Below are 20,101 nucleotides of genomic sequence, written 5' to 3' on the forward strand. Positions count from 1 at the left end.
CCTATGAAAAGGTGGGAGGTTAGTACAAGCATGGATCATTTTTGGGTTAATACTCTGCTTGCTTGCGATATGAAGTCAATGTCACTCCTAAAGAACCTCATTCATCCAAAGGTACCAGTGAATAGCAAGGTCAGAGCCTTGGTGCAAGAAAGTGGGGCTAGGGATGCTGAGATTGAAAGGCTGAAGAAGATGTTAGTTGAGGTGGAGACTAAGAGAGATGCTCTCAGAACTGAGCTGACAATAGAAAAAGAGAAAAATCATGGCATTCTTCAAGGTATGCTGAAAATCCTCCAAGTCAAAAACTAAACACCTAGTTCTTCCCAGCCTTAAGCCTCTTAGCCTAGTGTAGATTAACCAGTGACCCAGTTCGGGATTTTTGTTTCTTTTGCTCATGTTTTCAGTATTTGTATTTCTTCTTATGCTTTGTGGTAGAATCTTATCAATCATCAATGAAATTCACTGTCTTTTGCTCTAACTATTTGTTTATATTTCTTTGATGGTTAAAATTATTAGCTTGATCTATGATGATTAATCCATGATTGCATTTGTAGTAGCCCCAGAGGCCATGAGTAAGCTTGGAAATCTGGTTATCTCACATTTTTAAGCAACTTTTCGGTGATGCCAAAAGGGGGAAAAGGTTGTGCTTTAAACAAGTGATGTTTACACTTTGAACAGTGATGTTTATAACCTAATGTACCTGGTCCTTGATGATAAGTGATAAAAAGGAAAAATGTTTCTAACATTGTATTGATGTTGAGCTGAGTTGAAACAGGGCCTAAGCTTATGAAGAGCATAGAGTTTGTCATCATCAAAAAGGGGGAATTTGTTGGCCTAAGTAAAGGTTAGTTTTGAAGACTAACAAAGGAACTCAGGATGAACCAGGTCCATCTCTCAGGTCCATCCCTCAGGTGCACAAAAATGGGCAGATTCGAGCATGTGGGTTGCACGTGAAGGAGATAAGCTTAATTTGGTGTATTTAATATCTCCTGATCGAAAAGGTTGCATAATTGATAAGGATAAGGACTCCTTAATCAAAGAGAACATTATCCAAGATAAGGAAGGAGTTAGAAGTTGAAATCAACTAGAACTCTTCCACCAAGGAAGAGTTGCATCAGAACTCTAGTTATTTCTTCATCTACTAACTCTATAAATTGCAGGATGTTCTCACATTACAAGTGTTGCACAAAAACGCAGAAGTTAAACGTGAATTGAGAGCAAACAAGGCTTTTTGCAAGCAGTTCGTATGTAATTCAAGTGTGCAAATCTGAAGCTACATGAACTAGATTGAAGAACCAGCTCTATAAAGAGTTTTATGTGTCTTTCTTTATTTCTAGTTCAATTGTAGTAGGTGTTTTCATATTGTGCTTTTCAGCTTTATTTAGAAGCAATTGTAATAGGTACTTTGAGTATTCAAGTTAGAGTTAACTTGAAGTTGTCGCAACAGTTAGAGGTTGGTTTCTACAATGGGATTAGAGATAATCCTTAGATTTACAAAGAGTTTTGTAAATGTTGTTTTGGCTCAGTGATATAGTGAACTATTGGGGAAAATTCTAGTGAGTTGTAGGTCGTGATTTTTTCACCTTTTGAGCCGAGTGTTTTCCACGTAAAAATACTTGTGTTCTTTGCTTTCTATATTTATTATTACGCAACAGTAGTAGTTGGAACACATATAAGAACCAGGTCTTTCCATAAACAGTTTAAGCGAAAAATTGGTTACCACACAAATCACCCCCCCCTCTTGTGTGTTATTGACGCTTAAAACACCAGGTACATTCAAGTCAATCTTTGAGAGATGTATCTCCTACTACGGTGTTCAGTCTATTTGTAGTGAATTAACTACACCTTTTCATCACCTACAAAAGACATATCTCCCCTGGATCTCGGAGATCCCTCTTTCTCGGGGTATTTCCAAGGTCAAGTATTCCGCTCATTTGCTGTCAGGAATTCAGTAGAGTGCCCTTGAAAGAAGCAAGCCTACTCTTCTTCATGTGTAATGCTTTCTTTAAGGATATCTTTCTTCGTCCCTCAATCCCTAGTTGTACAGGTATAGCCCAGAACTCGAGAGGGCACCTTTGGAGAAGCGTTTGTCGATAACCAAAGTCTCGCTCTGATTATGTCGTGAGGCTGACTGAATCCAAATACGAAAGGAATTAACTGTATTATGTTTGAATAATGCATGTAAAATTCAAAAGAATGACAAAGCTATTAATTATATTGCATATAATTCTTTCTTGGTTTTTGGTTAATTTTTTTGATCCATTAATTACACATTATTTAGTTATTTAAGTGATCCCTTTGGCAACAACTTGCTCATTGTTATTGCTGGAACTGTTGAAAGAGCCCCCACTCTGTAATTTTACAATTTGGCAATACACTATACATTTTGATGCACTTGATCAGATCTGTATTATGTGAAAAATTAAACCAGCTTGTAGTTTAAGACAAACTGTACTTAATTTCATAGAGCTCCAATACTTAAAATATTATTTTTATTTTATTCTACCACTTTCTTATGCTTTCCTGAGCCGAGAGTCTATTGGAAACAACTTCTCTATCTTCACAAGGTAGGGGTAAGGTCTACGTACACACTACCTTCTCCAGACCCCACGGTGCAGGATAATACTGGGTATGTTGTTGTTGTTATATTTTATTCTACCACTTACTAATGAAATAAAAAAAATATTTCATGTGATAAACCATATTTTAAGTGACAACAGTAACATGCAAATTAAAATATAAACATACAATTTTGATACATGTACAATAACATATAAACTAAAGATTTACTTTATATAACTAATTATATAGTATAAAACTTATATATAACTTATATACAATTTTGCTACATTATTTTTACCCAATTAAATATAACTTCAACAACATACAACTTAAATACAATTTTCATACAAATTTTATACAATATGCCTTTTGTATTTATTTTGTATATGATTTGTATATATTTTGTAAGTGGTGTGTTCTTCTCCCTCTTTGAAATTCCAATCAAAACGTATTAAAACTTCCTTTCTTAAAATAATTTTGATACATATCAACAACTTTATGTAAAAAGATAATATATATAACTTAAATACAAATTTTATACAACGATTCATACATTATACAACTATTTTTCAACTTTCGTACAACATTCAAATAAAAATATATATAACTACAACAGAATACAATTTACATACAATTATAATACAACTTTACTATAATTTCGTAAGTATATTGTATGTCATGTGTCCTTCTTCTTCTTCGAGTTTTAATCTAAAATTCAGCTACAATCAAGTTTAATCTTCACCAAACACCATCAAAATTGAGATATAAACTCCAAGCAATATTCTCAATTGTTTGCAATAACACCCAATACAAATAAATAATGATTTTTGAAAATCCAAATTCGATTTCAAAGCTTCAAAGCTTTTTAATGGCTGTCAATGGTGGAGAGTAAAATACATTCAAAATTTATTGATTGACAATTTCAATTTGAATACCAATTGTGCAACATGAAAGGAAATTGCTAAATTAAAACTCTATAGTAAAACGATTGAAATCCATTGATGAATTCCATTAAAAATATATACAACATGAAAGGATAAAAACTAGAGAATATCAGAGGAAGAAAAATTAGGGAAAGAATAGAGAATGAGAGATAGAGAGACGGAGAGAGAGAGCGCAGGAGAGAGAGAACAGGGATGAGAAATAACTGATTCCTTATTCAATTCCTAATTTAAAGGGATACTCATTTAAAACTAACTAGTATTATCATCCGCGCGAATGCGCGGACACTAACTATGTAATATATTTGAGTTATTTGGATTATATGTAAATAATCTTAAAATTTAAACTTTCTCTATTAAATATAGATAATCATTGGATATTAATTAAGAAACACTACATGAAAAAGATTAACCATTTCTCAAATTTCCTAGATATAATTCTATTTTTATTTTTTGATACCATTCTCGCGGGTGTCATTGGATCCTAAAATTAGCCGGGAAGCAAAATAATAACTCATTTGTATAACAAAACAATCAAAGGTTGAGCTATGAAGGATTCTTTGGATACGACTTGACTCTTTTACTACTACTTGAACTCTTATGTTGTGTGTTGATATCTTTCAAAAATTATTTCTATTTTAAAATTTCAGTTTCTAAAACATTATTTTTAAATAATAATTTATTTTATAATAATGTAAGTGAAAATATTATCCTTAATTCAAAACTAATTTTAGTTGGCTATCTAAGAATTTAAAAAATTGTTTAGCCAGTAATTTTTTTTCCAGTGTGACTCCATTTTGATATTTGACATTAACCATATTAAATATCCGAGTTTTTTGAATGATATGTAAATAACCTTAAAATTTAAACCTTCTAGATAATCGTTAGATATCAGTTACGAAACAGTACCTGAAAAAGACTAACATTTTCTCAAATCTCGTAGTGATAATTTTATTTTTGCACCATTCTCATTGGTGTCATTGGAATCTAAAAATAGCCAAAAAGTGAAATAATACTCGTATTTATGCCAAAGCACAAAGGTTGACATAATATGAACGAATCTTTGGTTACGACATGACTCTTTTACTACGACTTGAACTCTTATTTGGTATGTTGTTATCTTTCAAAAAATATTTCTATGTTGACATTCCAATTTCTAAAACTTTATATATATATATATATATATAATGATGCAAGTGAAGATATTATCTTTAATTTAAAATTCACTTTAGTCGGCTATCTAATAATTTAAATAATTCTTTAGCCGGTAAAATTTTATTTCAATATGACGTTATTTTGAGTTTATCGATATCTCTAGCCACATATTTTGAATTTGGAATACCCTATATACAGAGGTGGATCTAGGATTTATACTTTATGGATTCAATTTTTAAGGTTTTAGCATTGAACTCATTATATTTTTAGAGTTATGAGTTCATATCTACTATTTTTATAATTTTAAGAATGTTTTACATATAAATTTTTGCTCAGCGTGAAAAGTTATGGGTTCAATTAAACCTGTTGTCAACACTCTACATCTGCATTTGCCTATATATATACAACTTTTTTATTCTTTGAATCACTAAATGTTAAATTAGTTGATTGTTATTGTATAACATTGCATATATTATTTTGAAATTGCCAAGTAGTTTTTTCTCAACACTATACTTGGCTTAACCTCAATGCAAACTACTCAAATTGCATTTATATTCAAATTCAGATATCATATCAGTTTGTTAGTAATAGTAATTTTTTTAAAACGACACACAATTTAAATTAAAAAAAATCTAAGATATCCTTGTCTTATAGTCTATGTATTTGAGTTGAAAAAATATTTAAAATCGATAATATCAACTTCCAAATTTTTTATACTTAACATAGATGAAACAGAAGAATAAATTCGTTGTCATCTCTTATTTCTGGTTTTTAGATTTTTCAAACATCTTTTCTATATTTATTTTCTTTTATCTTATTTTTTATGTCTTTCTTTTTTTTTTTTACAAAAAATTAATTTATTTCTCTATAAAAAGATGAGTTTAAATAGAAATTGCCTACATAAAACTTTATTTATATTTTTAGTGTTTAGTTGAAATTCTTCCATATTTTTCTTTTGGTTTTATCTAATTAACCTAAATAAGTGCTCGACTTACCACTTAAATTAAAAAATTGAAGAATGTGTAATTTATATATAATTCATATATATATGTGTGTGTGTATGTATGTATGACTAACATAGTCAAATATAAAATAAAGTTATCATATACTATTTGCATTTATTAGCTTGCCACTTGGCTTACCACAATGCAATTATATATGGTAACGTTCTTGCTTTAATATATATATATATATATATATATAGAGAGAGAGAGAGAGAGAGAGAGAGAGAATAAATATAGATATAGATTTGTATATAATTGATAAATTGTATATGGCCATGTAACTAAGTTAAACTTGGTTAGGAAGGGTAATAAAGTTTCATGTGTAGTATAGGAAGGTAAAAATCCCAATAATATAAAACATATTTCTCAGTCATCTTCCTTCATTTGGAATTACTCGTTATATTTTTTGGTCAAATCTTCTTACTAGCTGCTATTACATTGTCGAACTCAGTAGGAAATGCTTGTTAAGGGAGTAAATACAACTTTTAACTAATACTATGTTTAACACTTTGACTTGAGACTACTTCGATTTGCTCCAATTTTAACCTTGTATTGGTCACAAACATTTGAATGTCTTATTAATGACCCTTGTATTAATGGTTCTGCGTAATATTTAAGTACAGATAACCATTGATGCGCTGCATTTTTGCCGAAACAGCAACTACATGACTAATCAATAAGAATACTACTACAATATCCTACGAGGTTTTGCGTTTGAGTCGTTCTATTTTTCAGAAGGATTATTTCAAGCTCACTTTTGATTCAATTAATGAAAGAAGCTATTTTGACAATTAAAGAATCAGATTTTCAAATGAAATGAGTACTTCTATTCTGAGTACATAAGGCGTAATATAACCTTCTCTCTCTATACAAACCTCAATTGAATAATTCAAGGATCATGAACCAAAGTCATTTTCTTTGGTTGGCTCGTGAAAGTATAACAGGACGATGACCATCGGTCCGAGTCATTAGCTAAATTGAGGAGCCTATTCTCTTAACCAACGAGAAATTTTGCTGTGTTCCCTCCAAGAAGCATAAATCGGGAGAACTTTAAACTTGTCACGACAAGCTACACAGAAGGATTCCGAGAAAGTGCGTCTCTTAAAGAAAATGTTGATAAGTGCATCTATCCAAGTACTAGTGAACTATAGGAAAAATAGACGCCATAAGCCCTGAAAAGAAAGTAAAAAAATCTACTCCTTGGGAAATAATGTAATAGCTATTCTTTACCACGCATTAGAGGCAGATATGCCTAGAACGGTGGTCTTCTGAAACCTCGAGATTGTTGAACAATACCCTATATCAACCAAGGACACCCTCTTTTAAACATTCAGCAACCACAAGTTTCAGCTGACACATCTTCTCTCTTGCCACCTACGTGAATGGAAAACTTGCAGTTAGAGCATAAGTAATACTCATTTATCTCCTCCGGAATTGAAAAGGTCAATGAAGTCTCTAGTTATTCTAATGTGACAGAGTGACTCTTTTTATTTTACTGTTCTAGTGGGTAAAGTTCATTTATTTTAATGTGAAAAACATAGTTTCGTAACTTTACTGTTATAATAGGTAAAGTTTAACAAAAATACGTAAAATTAACCTCGTAGCAAATTGACAAGAAAAGGGCAAATTGAAACAGTACACATGATAGGTAATTGAAGCCACTATACAAGTGTATAAGATGTATAATGGAAACCTGATGAGTGATGAGCACCATTCATAGGTAAAGTTTAATGACAATATGTGAAATTAACCTCGTAGCAGATTGACATGAAAACAGCCAATTGAAATAGTACACATTATAGATAATCGAAGCCACAATCCAGGTGTATAAGGTGTATAATGAAAACCTGATGAGTGATGAGTACCATTCATACCACATCCTAGTCGGCAAAGCAGGTGGGGAGGACTTGGCTTTATTTTTCTTTTTTGGTTTAAGGAGGGAGGGGGGAGCAAAGCTAAATGCAAAGCTGCTCTCCAAATTGTGTGTGCAGGATACTTACATGGTGGATCGAATTAATCCTTCTTTCAGCATAATCAAGCTGAGTCTCAATTGCCTCTTCCGCTTCCAAAAGTAGTTTCCTACTTGATGCTTCTACAATATGAAAATCCACAGAAACATCGGAAGTTAGCTTGTACTCATGATTAGAAGGGACAGGTCCATTATATAACTGTAGCACCGCATCAATGTTTGCTGCCACAAAATGTATGAGCAGCAAAAGCATATTGCAGCAACAAGTCATGGGGAATCTAACATATTTGTTTAACTAGCAAAGAAAGAACATGTTATGTCATCAACTACTAGTCTTCTGTCATCTGGAAGATCTAGTATGCAGTAGATGAAATAATATTCAAGATATAGACAATTGCTGGCTCCGACTAAATAATTATACATTAACAAAATCCATAGAAGATCTTATCATACTTCTCTTTTCCACAGTTGCTTTCACTTCAACTTCGTGTGCTTCTAGAGATTCAAGTGTGCTCTTGCAATCCTGGAGATGCTGATTGACCTCTTCTTTGAATCTTTCGTATATGGCATTCAGATGCTGCTGTTTCTCTGTAAGTAATTTCAGAGTAACTTATTTTTCAGACAAGCAAAAGAACCACATAGCTTTGGAGAAGAGGAATCACAGAAAATCCGGGAAAGAAACGTAGAAGAGCCAAATTTCCGTGTGAATTTGCATTTATGGAAGATAGTATTAATTCCACAAGCTCATCATGTTAAGAAAACAAAATTCTGTAGAAGAATAGTACTACTAAAATATGAGACTAGTCATTTTGGGATTTATGGCACGCAAATCTGATGGATCCTTTCAAAGTGGTAGTTAACAACGTAAATACAAAATAAACTTGTGACACAACTCAAACATGCAGAATAGTCCTCAGCCCAAGGGCATCTGGAAGAACAAGTTAGAACATGTTACTGATAGGAAAACGTTTCCATGACATAAACAAATAGAAAGTAGCAGAATTAAGCTGCCTCAGGCACTCAATTTTGAGCAAAATGCTACACCATGTTCAATTAGAACAACAGAACACAGTAGACTCAAGCAAATTGTTAATATTTTCTTAATGTGTTACCTTGAAGCACTTCTTCTACATGCTTTCTCTTTGATTTATTCAGACTGGTTATCTTTCCCCTGGAATAGAGCAGAATCATAGTTAAAGAGACAGACTCTTCCAAATTGTAACTGCCATTTTATGCTCTACTTACATGTCTGCTTTAATCTGAAACTCGGCATTCTGCAACTGCGTATGTATATTCTCCGCAACAGACTCCAGAATCTCAGCAGATCGTTGGTTAGTAACAGACTTCATTTTGCTTCTAACTTTCTCCAACGAGATAGCAAATAAGGTCATGGCACTGCAAAATGATATTGACGCTCAATGAAATGTTGAAAAAGAAAAACTTCTGAAGGATCTTTTAATTCATTTACTCGGGAAATAGAATTCAGTGCTGAAGAAAGCTTTTAATTTTATTTAATCTGAAAATGCAAGAAATACCTAGTTAGCGCATCCTCTTCATTCTGTGCTAAATACCTCTCAAGCTTCCTACAATCAATTCCTGTTGAATTCATGTGGAGGAAAGAGAGAAAGAGAGACGAAGAGACAGTCTTTAGGGAATGATCAACTGGAAAAGAAAGCAATTTTAAAGGAATAAAACGAAGATCCATCAGACAAGTGGAGAACTTTGAACCAATGGACATAAACCTTTAGAAGAGGCTGCAGCAAGATTAACTCCAGAAAGATTAGCATCATCTTTGTTGAAGAGTCTTTTGTTTGGTCGAGGAGCCTCTTGTTCCTTGGTATTACCGATTTCAGGAGACAGTTGTGTCTGTATACCACCTACATAGATATCATAAAGTAATGAGAACAAATGATTTTGCTTCAGTCAAAGCAGGCGCTTGATCAAGAGGTCGCATACTTCTAAGAAAATTCATTCTATGTTAAGACGGCTAGCTCAACAACCTATTTACTAATAAAAGGTCAGTTCGAAGTTCCCACACAGTGCTCCATCAGTCAAGCAGAAAATCAATCAAATAATATTCATTTTGAATGAAGATCAATACTTTGCCATATCACTTTTTCATGTTAACAGGCACCAAGTACTAAATTCTGTCTGCTTTTGGTGAAGAATCTCCAAAATTTCCAGTGGAAAAAGTAACACTCTCTGGATCTTAGAAGTACCTCAAGATACCAAGTTCAATTTTACTGTGCATTTTCTACTTTTTCCTTAAGCAGTTGATGCATAAGAGACATCTATATGCATCTCTTCAATTTCAGCAACAAATAATCATTTCTAAACAAGAGCAGATCACGATAAATGCCGAATGGGTATTAATACTCAAGCAAACTTTTGACTTTATCTTACCTCTCAAACTACACCCTCACTCATAATAAGATATAAATTGAATGAACACATAAGAATTTGAAACTCTATCTCATCAACAGCAGTAAGTTACACCAATTACAAAGTTTAGAAGGGAATTTGGTCCCATTAATAATACACAGAAAGAATGACATCACTCCTCCACAGCCAGGCAAAATGTTTACTTGAAGCTCCTGCCTCCATGCACCTTGGCCATCAAATGTGACACATTTCTATATACACGCAAAATCTATTTCAACATTGGGCAAACAACCACCACAAATGGGGAAATCAGATGTAAAAGTCATAGATCAGCAGCAAATGTAATTTATGTCCAGTACGGAACATCTGGAGATCTACGATTACTTTTGAAAGAAACTACAGGAACTGAAAAAGACCACAATGAATAAATATATGGACATGAATCCTAAAGCATCAATTTAACCTTGAATGTTTGAACTGTCTTCAGAGCCCTCAGCATCACTTTCCATGGATGACGGTCTAGAAAACCTAAGCTGTGTATCTTCTTCCTTGATAGGCCTTGATTCAGAAAAAGGAGAACTTCCCAATTTCCCTGCATCATCCTGTACATTCGATAAGGAAAAGCAAGAACTCATTACTATAATACTATGACAATCATCACTAGATTACAACTGTTGAGTCAACAGAAGAAGGATACAGATGACTCATCCAGTGCATTGGACTTGTATTCTCGTTTAAGTCCATCAAAGCTCTTGACCTTACAAATGCCCTCAGTTTTAGATGTAATATGTTCATGAACATCACCATGTGGTTGCCCCAGATTACTTCTTGGTGCAAATTCAGGAAAAGATTTTCTGCCAGGACCAAATCTCTTGACATTAGAAATTCCCTCAGTTTTAGATGTTATATGTTCATGAACATCACCAGGTGGTTGCCCCAGATTGCTTCTTAGTGCAAATCCAGGAAAAGATTTTCTGCCAGAATCAGAGCTCTTGACATTAGAAATTCCCTCAGTTTTAGATGTTATATGTTCATGAACATCACCATGTGGTTGCCCCAGATTGCTTCTTGGCGCAAATCCAGGAAAAGATCTTCCGCCAGAATCAGAGCTCTTGACATTAGAGATTCCCTCAGTTTTAGATGTTATATGTTCATGAACATTACCATGCGGTTGCCCCTGATCGCTTCTTGGTGCAAATCCAGGAAACGATTTTCTGCTAGGTGTTTTCATTGCCAAAGTTGGGATTTGTTCGTCAGAGTCCGAATCCAATGCTTTCCTCTTGGATTTATCTGCTGAGTCTCCATGCTGATCTACATGTTCTTGCAGATTTCTAAGCTGCTCAGTCATCTCTACAACAGGGGATTCTAGGTTATCAGCATTTGGCTGGTCCATCTCGTCTTTTTTCTCCTCAAACAAAGTAGTACCATTACCAGCTGCAACACCAGGAAATACAAATTTCTCAGCAAGTAGTACTCTTTTATGACTATTGCTTGCGTCTTCACCTTTCATTACATTGTTCTGCTTGCAAATCTTGGATGCATCCATCTGGTGACTCTTCCTCTTGCCTCTCCTTCCATTTTCCATCAACGAGCTATCAGTGCCAGCATCACATAATGTTCTAGACCACCGATCTTTTGAAAGGAAGGGATTTTTCTCTAAGCCATCCTCCTTACATGCCGGTGGCCTTTTTCTACTGTATGATTTCAACTTAGCAGGAGCTCTTTTTCGAGCTAAAGAACGAGTAACCGGTCTCCTAATAGCGTACTCATGACTTTGAGTATCACTTTCTATAGTATCTGAATTTTGCCTAGGCTCATCAACATGATATCCTGTGTCTTTGTGCTTTGGGTGAGAGGCGTTTGCATCCTGCTCGAGAACTGGAGAATTTGGACACTGCTTGTTTTGGGAAGAAACATTTCCTAAGATCTCCCAAAGCTTCAACCTTAAAGTTTCACTGCCTGCATTTTCTGGTTTGGCATTTTTTCCTTTGACTTCTTTCTCAGGCATTTCTTCCACTGCAGCATTCTCCTTCACCTGCTTTGATTTGTCAAACTGTAAAGTCCTTGTCTGGATTAAGAAAGCCCTTAAAGAACACTCTACTGGTCCTACCTCCACTCTGTTTGATCTGTTGGACATCTCAACTACGCCCTGAACAATTGAAGGTTTCTCTGCTGGAGTAACAGGCTCTAAAGTTGATTCATGGTGGAGGGTTTTAGTTGATATCCAAGGAGATATCTGCTGCTCCGTGGGCTCTCTGGTAGCAGAAGTGCTCCCTATTTCCTTCTTCTTTCTGTCATTCGTAAAATTCCGCTTGTTTCGAGCCACTGTTGTCCCACCATTTTCAGCAGATGTCCCTTTGTTAGAAGTTTTAAGTGCAGCCACGTGCGCGTGATTTTCAGCTTGCTTTGCTTTTTGTGTTCTGCATTTTGCAACTGAATCTATCACAATTCCAACTGATATTTTTCTAGATTGACTCGATGGGTGATAATTGCTGCCAAAACTCCAAGCGTCACTCATAGGGTCCTATCAAGGAAAAAATAAAAGTGATTCTAACATCTATCTTACTAATTAAAACTTTATGAAAATTGCACTCATTCAATGAAGTGGCTTGAGAACCATGAGGTCTCAAGTTTAAACCCCAATGGAGTCAAAACACTAGGTGATTCTTCTCATCTGTCCGAGCCTTGACCGGACGGAATTATCTACCTGTTGAGGTAGCAGGTAAAAAATACAGAGCACCGACGAAATTAGAGAGATAAAACTATGGAAAAATCAGTAGGGACAGAGCAAATATGCTTCAGCGAGATCCCATTATAGCATTCAGATGAAAATCTGCAAATTAAATTGCTTCAATTAAGCAACTCAGACTCCAATTACAGAGCTGACCACTTACATCTCGTGAATTTGGCTTCCTGTTGACCTCCATAGTCGCAAATTCAGCTGATCCAAAATGAACCGATTCCGTGAGTGCCGAATATGTAAGCAGAAAGAGAGATTAATCAAGTTTAGCAACAAATTCCACCGTCAAACTTTTATAATTATTGCTTGCATTCAAAACACACACACAAACACGTCTCTCTCTCTCACACACGGACACACAAACACCTCTCTCTCACACACACACACGCAGAGCACAGAATAACTTTGCGTCTCTCTCTCACACACAACTTTTAGAACTGATCTTCCAAAAGAACTTGTAATAGTTAGTTAACGCTAATTCTAGAAGATTACAGATGAAACTTCCAGAAGTTCAATATCCACCCCGAATTCCAAATTGCTTTATTAGAACAATTTCCGGTACTACTACTTCCTTTTTCAAAAACGAAACGCTAAAGCTCTATTAGAGAAGAAGATGAATCAGAGATTAAAAATTTCAAATCTATCAGTGAATGATCCAAAATCTGGTGAATCAAATATAGCCAGCCGGCTACTACTAATAGAAATTGAGCATAGAGTTGTAACCTTACCACTAAATAGAAACGAGATTTACCATGCGCGCCTCCTTTCGTTTCCGACTTGTGAGAAAATAAGCTCGAGTTGACGCTCCACAATCAGCAGAGGATTTTGGGTGCTTTTTGAAATTTAGGAAATGGGTAGCGTACGGGTGAATTCGCGTGTGAGGAAAAGGCGGGAAAAACGAAAGTACGGAGCATTCCCTTTTACTTTCACACTGCCCACTAACTCTGACGTCTCCGGTTTGGTGTTTTTGGAAATTGAGCATCCAAATTTTCGTATAAGCACTTCAAATGTTTGTATTTTGTTTCATTAATTCTTTTGTTGGTGTTTTGGAAATTGATAATTATAATCACGTCTTGTAAACGTGCATGAGTATTTGACAGAGCACTTTTACTGTTACTAAAATTAATTAAATAAGATGACCAAAAATACAAACATAGAGTTGATGTAATCATTGAATATTTTTACACTAACGTGAGCATCATGTTTAGGACTTTGGTTACTGGGATAATAATTTCGTGATAAAATGTGAATTATTTAATCCTACATTTAATGAATTTCTTATTCCAATATAAATAGTTAGAAATTATTGATAATAATTTCATGATAAAATATGGATTATTTTATCCTACATATAAATGAATTTCTCATTCCAATATAAATAGTTAGAAATTATTTATACCACAATTGTTATTATTTTTATACCAAACATTGAGAAGACAGGTCATTCCCTCTTCAAAGGAGAATATGACCATTACAAGTCTCATCAATGTCAATTATAGCACTAATGGTAAATAAATAAAAGTTTTTTGTTCAAACAACTATCCAGAGTTCCTATAGCTCTTCATCATATTAGTTATGACAAAAAGTATCATATTAGCTTACCGCCCTAAATAACTAATTGGATATGGAGTCTCATCATAAGTAAACAAGCATATAAGTGCCCAAAAGAGATTCTCAATGGTCTATGTCTCTCTTGCATCTCTTTTTTTTAATCTCGCATCTTCAATCAAAGGTTAGGTGCTTTAAGTTTAAAGATCCAAGAATAATTCATTTGAATTACTTTTACATCTCTATAAAATGAGAATACATGATGTTACATAAAACATTTTAAGATTTGCGAGAGCTGAATAATTAAACTCCATGTTTTTTACATAGACGTTTAAGCATGCAATTGGCTGTATCAAATCACAAAAGAATTTTGATCATAAGAAGGGAGGAGAAAGACAAGTGCATAAATTTGTTGTAACACGCAACGAACCTCATGTACAGTGTATACGGTTAAAACCGGGCCCATCCGATTTTACTGATTAATCGAGACCAGGGGTGGATCGAGGATCAGCCCCATAGCATATCAGACTGAGGCATGAAGATAAAGTACCGAGCTCGGGACTCGAGGTACTTCTCGAGATCGAGATCAGTAATGATCGAGATCGACGAGATAGACATCGAGCGAGACCAAAGATAGCATAATAACGAAAAGGCGAGATATTCGTGACTAGTCGAGAATCACGGCGGAAATCTCAGAACAGATCAAATCAAGGACGGTTATTTAGCTAATTGTGGGATTTTCTTTTGTACTTAGAATTATACCGTAAATAGGATTTCCTCTATTATATAAAGAGGGTCTTAACCATTTGTAATCATCTTACATTCACGCATATCAAAGCAATACAATACTATTTTTCTCTCATACTCTCTTGTTCATCAGTTTATTTCATAATTATACTCTCACTCACTCAATTCGAGGGCGACCAAGCTCGAGGGCTGAATTGCATTTCGATACTGGTTTGCTTTACTTTGATGTTTATTTATACTATTAATCATCGCATTGTTAAGGGCAAACAGTTTGGCACCCACCGTGGGGCTAAGGTAATAGTGATTGCCTAATTCTCATAACACACACTGCTTTACACTTGTTCTCGTAAGTGTATTTGATTTCAGGATTAACATATTAAACTCTTAAGTAGCACCCACACATACAAATAATGGCCTTGGTTTCCACGGTGAAAACTACAACTTAATCGCCCCGGTAAATGGAGTGCCTCCAGTTAACCCCGATGGACCCCCGGCCATGGACCCAATTGCCGCCAGCTCCCATATTGCCATTAATGGGAATTTGGGCGTCGACCCTGCAAATAGCATCCACAGAGATGCTCAATCAACCGTTCAAAATGCATAGAGCGGTGAAAAAGGCGGAATTATCATTCGAATAATATTCGAGATGTTGCAGACTCAACAAGCTGCAATAGCACAACTCCAAAATCAGAATCGTGTACCAAGCAGAATTGAACTCGAGCCATCGCAAGAAGTTGTTCATAGAGCCGAATTGGTGCCAAAGAGATCAAACGAAAGAGAAACGGAGACTAATCCCACTATCGTAAAAACGCTCGAGGAATTGATGAAAAGAAATGAGTCAGGGGAAAAGAAGATCGAGGAAAATTATAAGAATGTGGAAACTTATAACTCTAGGGTCGACCAGATCCTAAGGGCACCACCAATATTAAAAGGACTACTTGATTCCAAAAAGTTTGTCCAAAAGCCTCCCCCCCAGTGTGGCTTCGAAGCCAATCCCAAAGAAGTTCTGTATGTCCGAGATTCCGAAGTATAACGGGACTATAAATCCAAACGAACACGTCACCTCATATACGTGTGCCATTAAGGTAAATGACTTGGAAGATGACGAGATTGAATCTGTGTTACTGGAAAAAATTCGGAGAAACTCTATCAAAGGGTGTCATGATATGGTACCATAATTGACCACCTAATTCTATTGATTCATTTGATATGCTTGCAGATTCTTTTGTGAAGGCGCACGCTGAAGCCATTAAGGTTGCAACTAGAAAATCGTATTTATTCAAGGTAAGGCAAAAAGAAAACGAGATGCTCAGGGAATTAAATCTCGATTTCAAATAGAACGGATATATTTGCCACCGGTCACCGACAATTGGGTTGTTCAAGTCTTCACTCAAGGTCTCAACGAACGGAGTTCCATAGCTTCGCAATAATTAAAGCAGAACTTGATCGAATATCCAGCCGTCACTTGGTCCGATGTACATAATCGCTATCAGTCGAAGATTAGGGTCGAAGACGATCAACTAGGGGCTCCAATTGGCTCGATGTATAGCAACAGACCCGTAGACAGAGTTAAAAGGGATGTCAATCAAGAACCACGATCGAACAGAGACTGATATCAGTCGTACGAGAAAGATCGGAGAAATAGCGGGTCTGGGCACAACCCCATTCGGAATGATAGAAGGAATGATCGAGGATAAAGCTTCCGAGGGCTCATGAGCAAAAGTGGTTTCGATAGGGATGACGGGTCCAAAGAAGCACCTCGACTGTCATAATATAACTTCAACGTAGATGATTCTGCCATAGTATCGGCCATTGGGCGTATCAAAGATACCAGATGGACTCGACCTCTGCACACTGATCCGGCCCAGATAAACCCAAACCAAGATGCAAGTATCATGTCACCATGGCCATAAAACGGAAGATTCCAGACAACTAAGGGAGGAAGTAGCCCGGCTGTTCAACGAGGGGCACCTTCGAGAATTCTTAAGTGATCGGGCCAAAAACCACTTCAAAAATAGAGATTCAAATAGGTTGAACGAGCAAGAAGAGCCACAACACGTGATTCACATGATCGTTATAGGGGTCGATATTCCTTAAGGACCGATATTCAAATGCACCAAGGTGATAATCACAGGAGAAAAACGAACTCGGGACTACTTACCAAAAGAGACCTTATCTTTCAATGACGATGATACAGAAGGGATCGAACAACCTCACAACGACGCACTGGTAATATCTATCCTGATAAATAAAATTCAAGTTAAATCCAGGTAGCTCGGCCAACATTATTCGATTAAGGGTCATAAAGCAGCTCGGCCTACAAGATCAAATTGTGCCCGCAACTCGAGTGTTTAACGGCTTCAACATCAAGTGAAACCACCAAAGGGGAAATTATTTTGCCGGTAAACATGGTCGAACCATACAGGAAACAAAGTTCCATGTAATCGAGGGTGACATGAGGTACAACCCCCTACTCGGAAGGCCTTGGATCCATAACATGAGGGCGCTACCCTCGACCCTTCACCATATTCTAAAGTTCTCGACATTTGAGGGAATCAAAACGGTATACGGAGAGCAGCCTGCCGCCAAGGAGATGTTCGCAATCTACAAAGTGATACCAGTGTCAACACTTTCATCAAAAAAGGGATCTAATTCAAAGGGAAAGCAGGAAGTCAAATAGCAACCACAGCCACAGCCTCAGCCCGATCGGAGGAACATGAAACTATCAAGGACGATGATTATATGATACCTCAAACCTTCATAATCCCCAATGATTCTGGCGCAACGAAGTCGACGGTCGAAGAGCTGGAACAAATCATACTGATCGAGCATCTGCCCGGTCGAAAGGTATACCACTATACCTGGGCACGGGGTTAACTACTGAGCTCAGGAAAAAATTTATTCAATTCCTTTTAGCTAACATATATTGTTTTGCTTGGTCCAATCTCGATATGATAGGGATCCCACCAGAGATCACCACCTATCGATTAAGCTTGGATCCGAAGTTCCGTCCAGCAAAGCAAAAGAGAAGACCCCAGTCCGAGGTTAAGCATACATTCATCAAGGACGAGGAAACCAAACTTCTCAAAATAGGGTCCATTCGGGAAGTAAAATATTCCGAATGGTTAGCAGATGTAGTGGTAGTCCCTAAGAAGGGAAATAAACTTAGAATGTGCATAAACTATAAGGACTTGAACAAGGCCTCCCTAAGGATTCTTTTCCTTTGCCGAACATCGATCGCATGATCGATGCCACGACCGGCCACAAGATTCTCAATTTTCTCGATGCCTACTCCGGGTACAATCAAATACAGATGAACCCGGAGGATCAAGAAAAGACTTCTTTTATCACTAAATACGGCACCTATTGTTATAACGTAATGTCATTCAGATTAAAAAATGCTAGTGCAACTTATCAACGCCTAGTTAATCGAATGTTCGAAGAACAAATAGGGAAATCTATGGAAGTTTATATTGATGACATGCTAGTTAAGTCCCTGCGAGTAGAGGACCATTTAAAACATTTGCAGGAGACTTTCGATATACTAAGGAGGTACAACATGAAGCTCAACCCAAAAAAGTGTGCATTCAGGGTCGGCTCGGGCAATTTTCTCGGCATCATGGTAAGGGTGTTAAATGGGTGGGCCGGGACGGGTTGGGAAAAAATAAAACCGATCGGGTTCCAATCCAGGCCGGTTACGGGTTAGGGTTTACCGGGCTTAACGGGTCCGGATCCATCCGGGTAAAAAATGAATCGTAAGGGTTACGGGTCCAAGGGGTCGGGCTGGGCCGGGCCGGGTTAGTATAATTTTTTTTGTATTTTGTATTTTGTATAACTATTGTAATTTATATTAATATAAAGAATACAATGAACATAGAAAAAAAATTGCACTTATAAATTGCAAGTACTATATTTATTTCAAAATTCAAACTTACAAATTTGAAAGGTTTACATTTAACAAGTAAATTAACAAAAAAAAGAGTAAATTCAAAGGTTTTGCATTGCCTTAGTAAGTTCTTCATAATCAATAAACTGATTGGTCTTATTCTGGAGTGTTAAATTCAGATGGGTTACCATATGTTAATATATCTCCAAGTTCCTCGTCTTCTAGGCTATCAACATCTTCACGTCCTTGATTTCTTTGTTCTGATCTAATCCACTCTCTGAAACATACTAAAACTTCCAAAGCATTGCTTCCCAATAGTAATACTTATAAACACAGCAGTATGACTCTGATCTTCATCATATTTAAAAGCGATAATATGTTTTTGCATACAATAATTATCATCTATCCAATGACATGTAATTACCAAACAATCATTTCCATTAACAGCATGACCAATATCAGAAGTTAGAGAAACTCAACAAGGAAGGTGACTAAATAAATAACGTACGCATGTTTGATATTGTCCATGAAGTCTAAAGATATCATATCTATGTAGTACCTCTTTTTTTATTTCCCTGATTAGTAATCTTATTATAAACTCTTTTTGCAGTATTAACTATATTGTGAAAATTTAACTACTAGCAAAAATTATATATGCAAATAAAATAGTAAATAAGAGAAAGAGTTAGATAGAGTGCACCGAATTCGGCAATAAGTTTAACACTTGATGATTTCGCAACTCCAATGTTACCACGAAGAAACGTCAATTGTTCAAACTTCAAACTTCAAATAATAAATAATACGATAACTAAATTCCAAAAAAATAAGAGTCAAATATTTGATTGCACTTTAGGTGAAGAATGAGAGAATGATAATTGAGAATATGAGTTTGAGAAATGATATATGAGTGAAGAAATGAAGAAGAGGGAGGTGTATTTATAGTTTTTCAAAGGGATAAATTATTAATTACAAAAAAGTGTTAATTAAAAAAAAATAGCCCCAAAAGGGCTATTTGTGCAAAACAATCGTTGGGCAACTGCCCCTTGGCCCAACTGACTGTTGCCAACGGTCAGAAACAATTATTTTTTTTTTGAAAGACTAGCCGCTAAACCGGTCTGGGCTGGTCCGAGTGGGGCCGGTTAACCGGTTCTACAGTGATTTAAGTTGACC

The 20,101-nt window shown here is 35.8% G+C and overlaps 1 protein-coding gene across 3 annotated transcripts; it reads right to left on the reverse strand.

The window, feature by feature from the left end:
• Positions 1 to 6,741: 6,741 nt before the first annotated feature.
• On the reverse strand, positions 6,742 to 13,706 carry LOC104233346 (meiosis-specific protein ASY3). Of its 3 annotated transcripts, XM_009786738.2 has the most exons (12): positions 13,479 to 13,706; positions 12,905 to 12,951; positions 12,121 to 12,534; positions 10,708 to 12,045; positions 10,474 to 10,612; positions 9,371 to 9,505; positions 9,164 to 9,224; positions 8,874 to 9,023; positions 8,741 to 8,799; positions 8,082 to 8,216; positions 7,660 to 7,751; positions 6,742 to 7,033 (listed from the first exon to the last, which is right to left on the reverse strand). In XM_009786738.2, exons 2-12 carry the CDS (start codon positions 12,935 to 12,937, stop codon positions 6,962 to 6,964), a joined length of 2,628 nt encoding a protein of 875 aa, XP_009785040.1. In that variant the 5' UTR covers positions 12,938 to 12,951; positions 13,479 to 13,706; the 3' UTR covers positions 6,742 to 6,961. The 3 variants fall into 3 exon arrangements, with proteins under 3 accessions (XP_009785040.1, XP_009785039.1, XP_070012808.1); XM_009786737.2 differs by having other exon boundaries at positions 10,708 to 12,534; XM_070156707.1 differs by lacking the exon at positions 13,479 to 13,706 and having other exon boundaries at positions 10,708 to 12,534; positions 12,905 to 12,988.
• Positions 13,707 to 20,101: the final 6,395 nt, after the last annotated feature.

This window comes from Nicotiana sylvestris, chromosome 9, assembly GCF_000393655.2.
Source record: "Nicotiana sylvestris chromosome 9, ASM39365v2, whole genome shotgun sequence".
NCBI classification, from domain to species: Eukaryota; Viridiplantae; Streptophyta; class Magnoliopsida; order Solanales; family Solanaceae; genus Nicotiana; species Nicotiana sylvestris.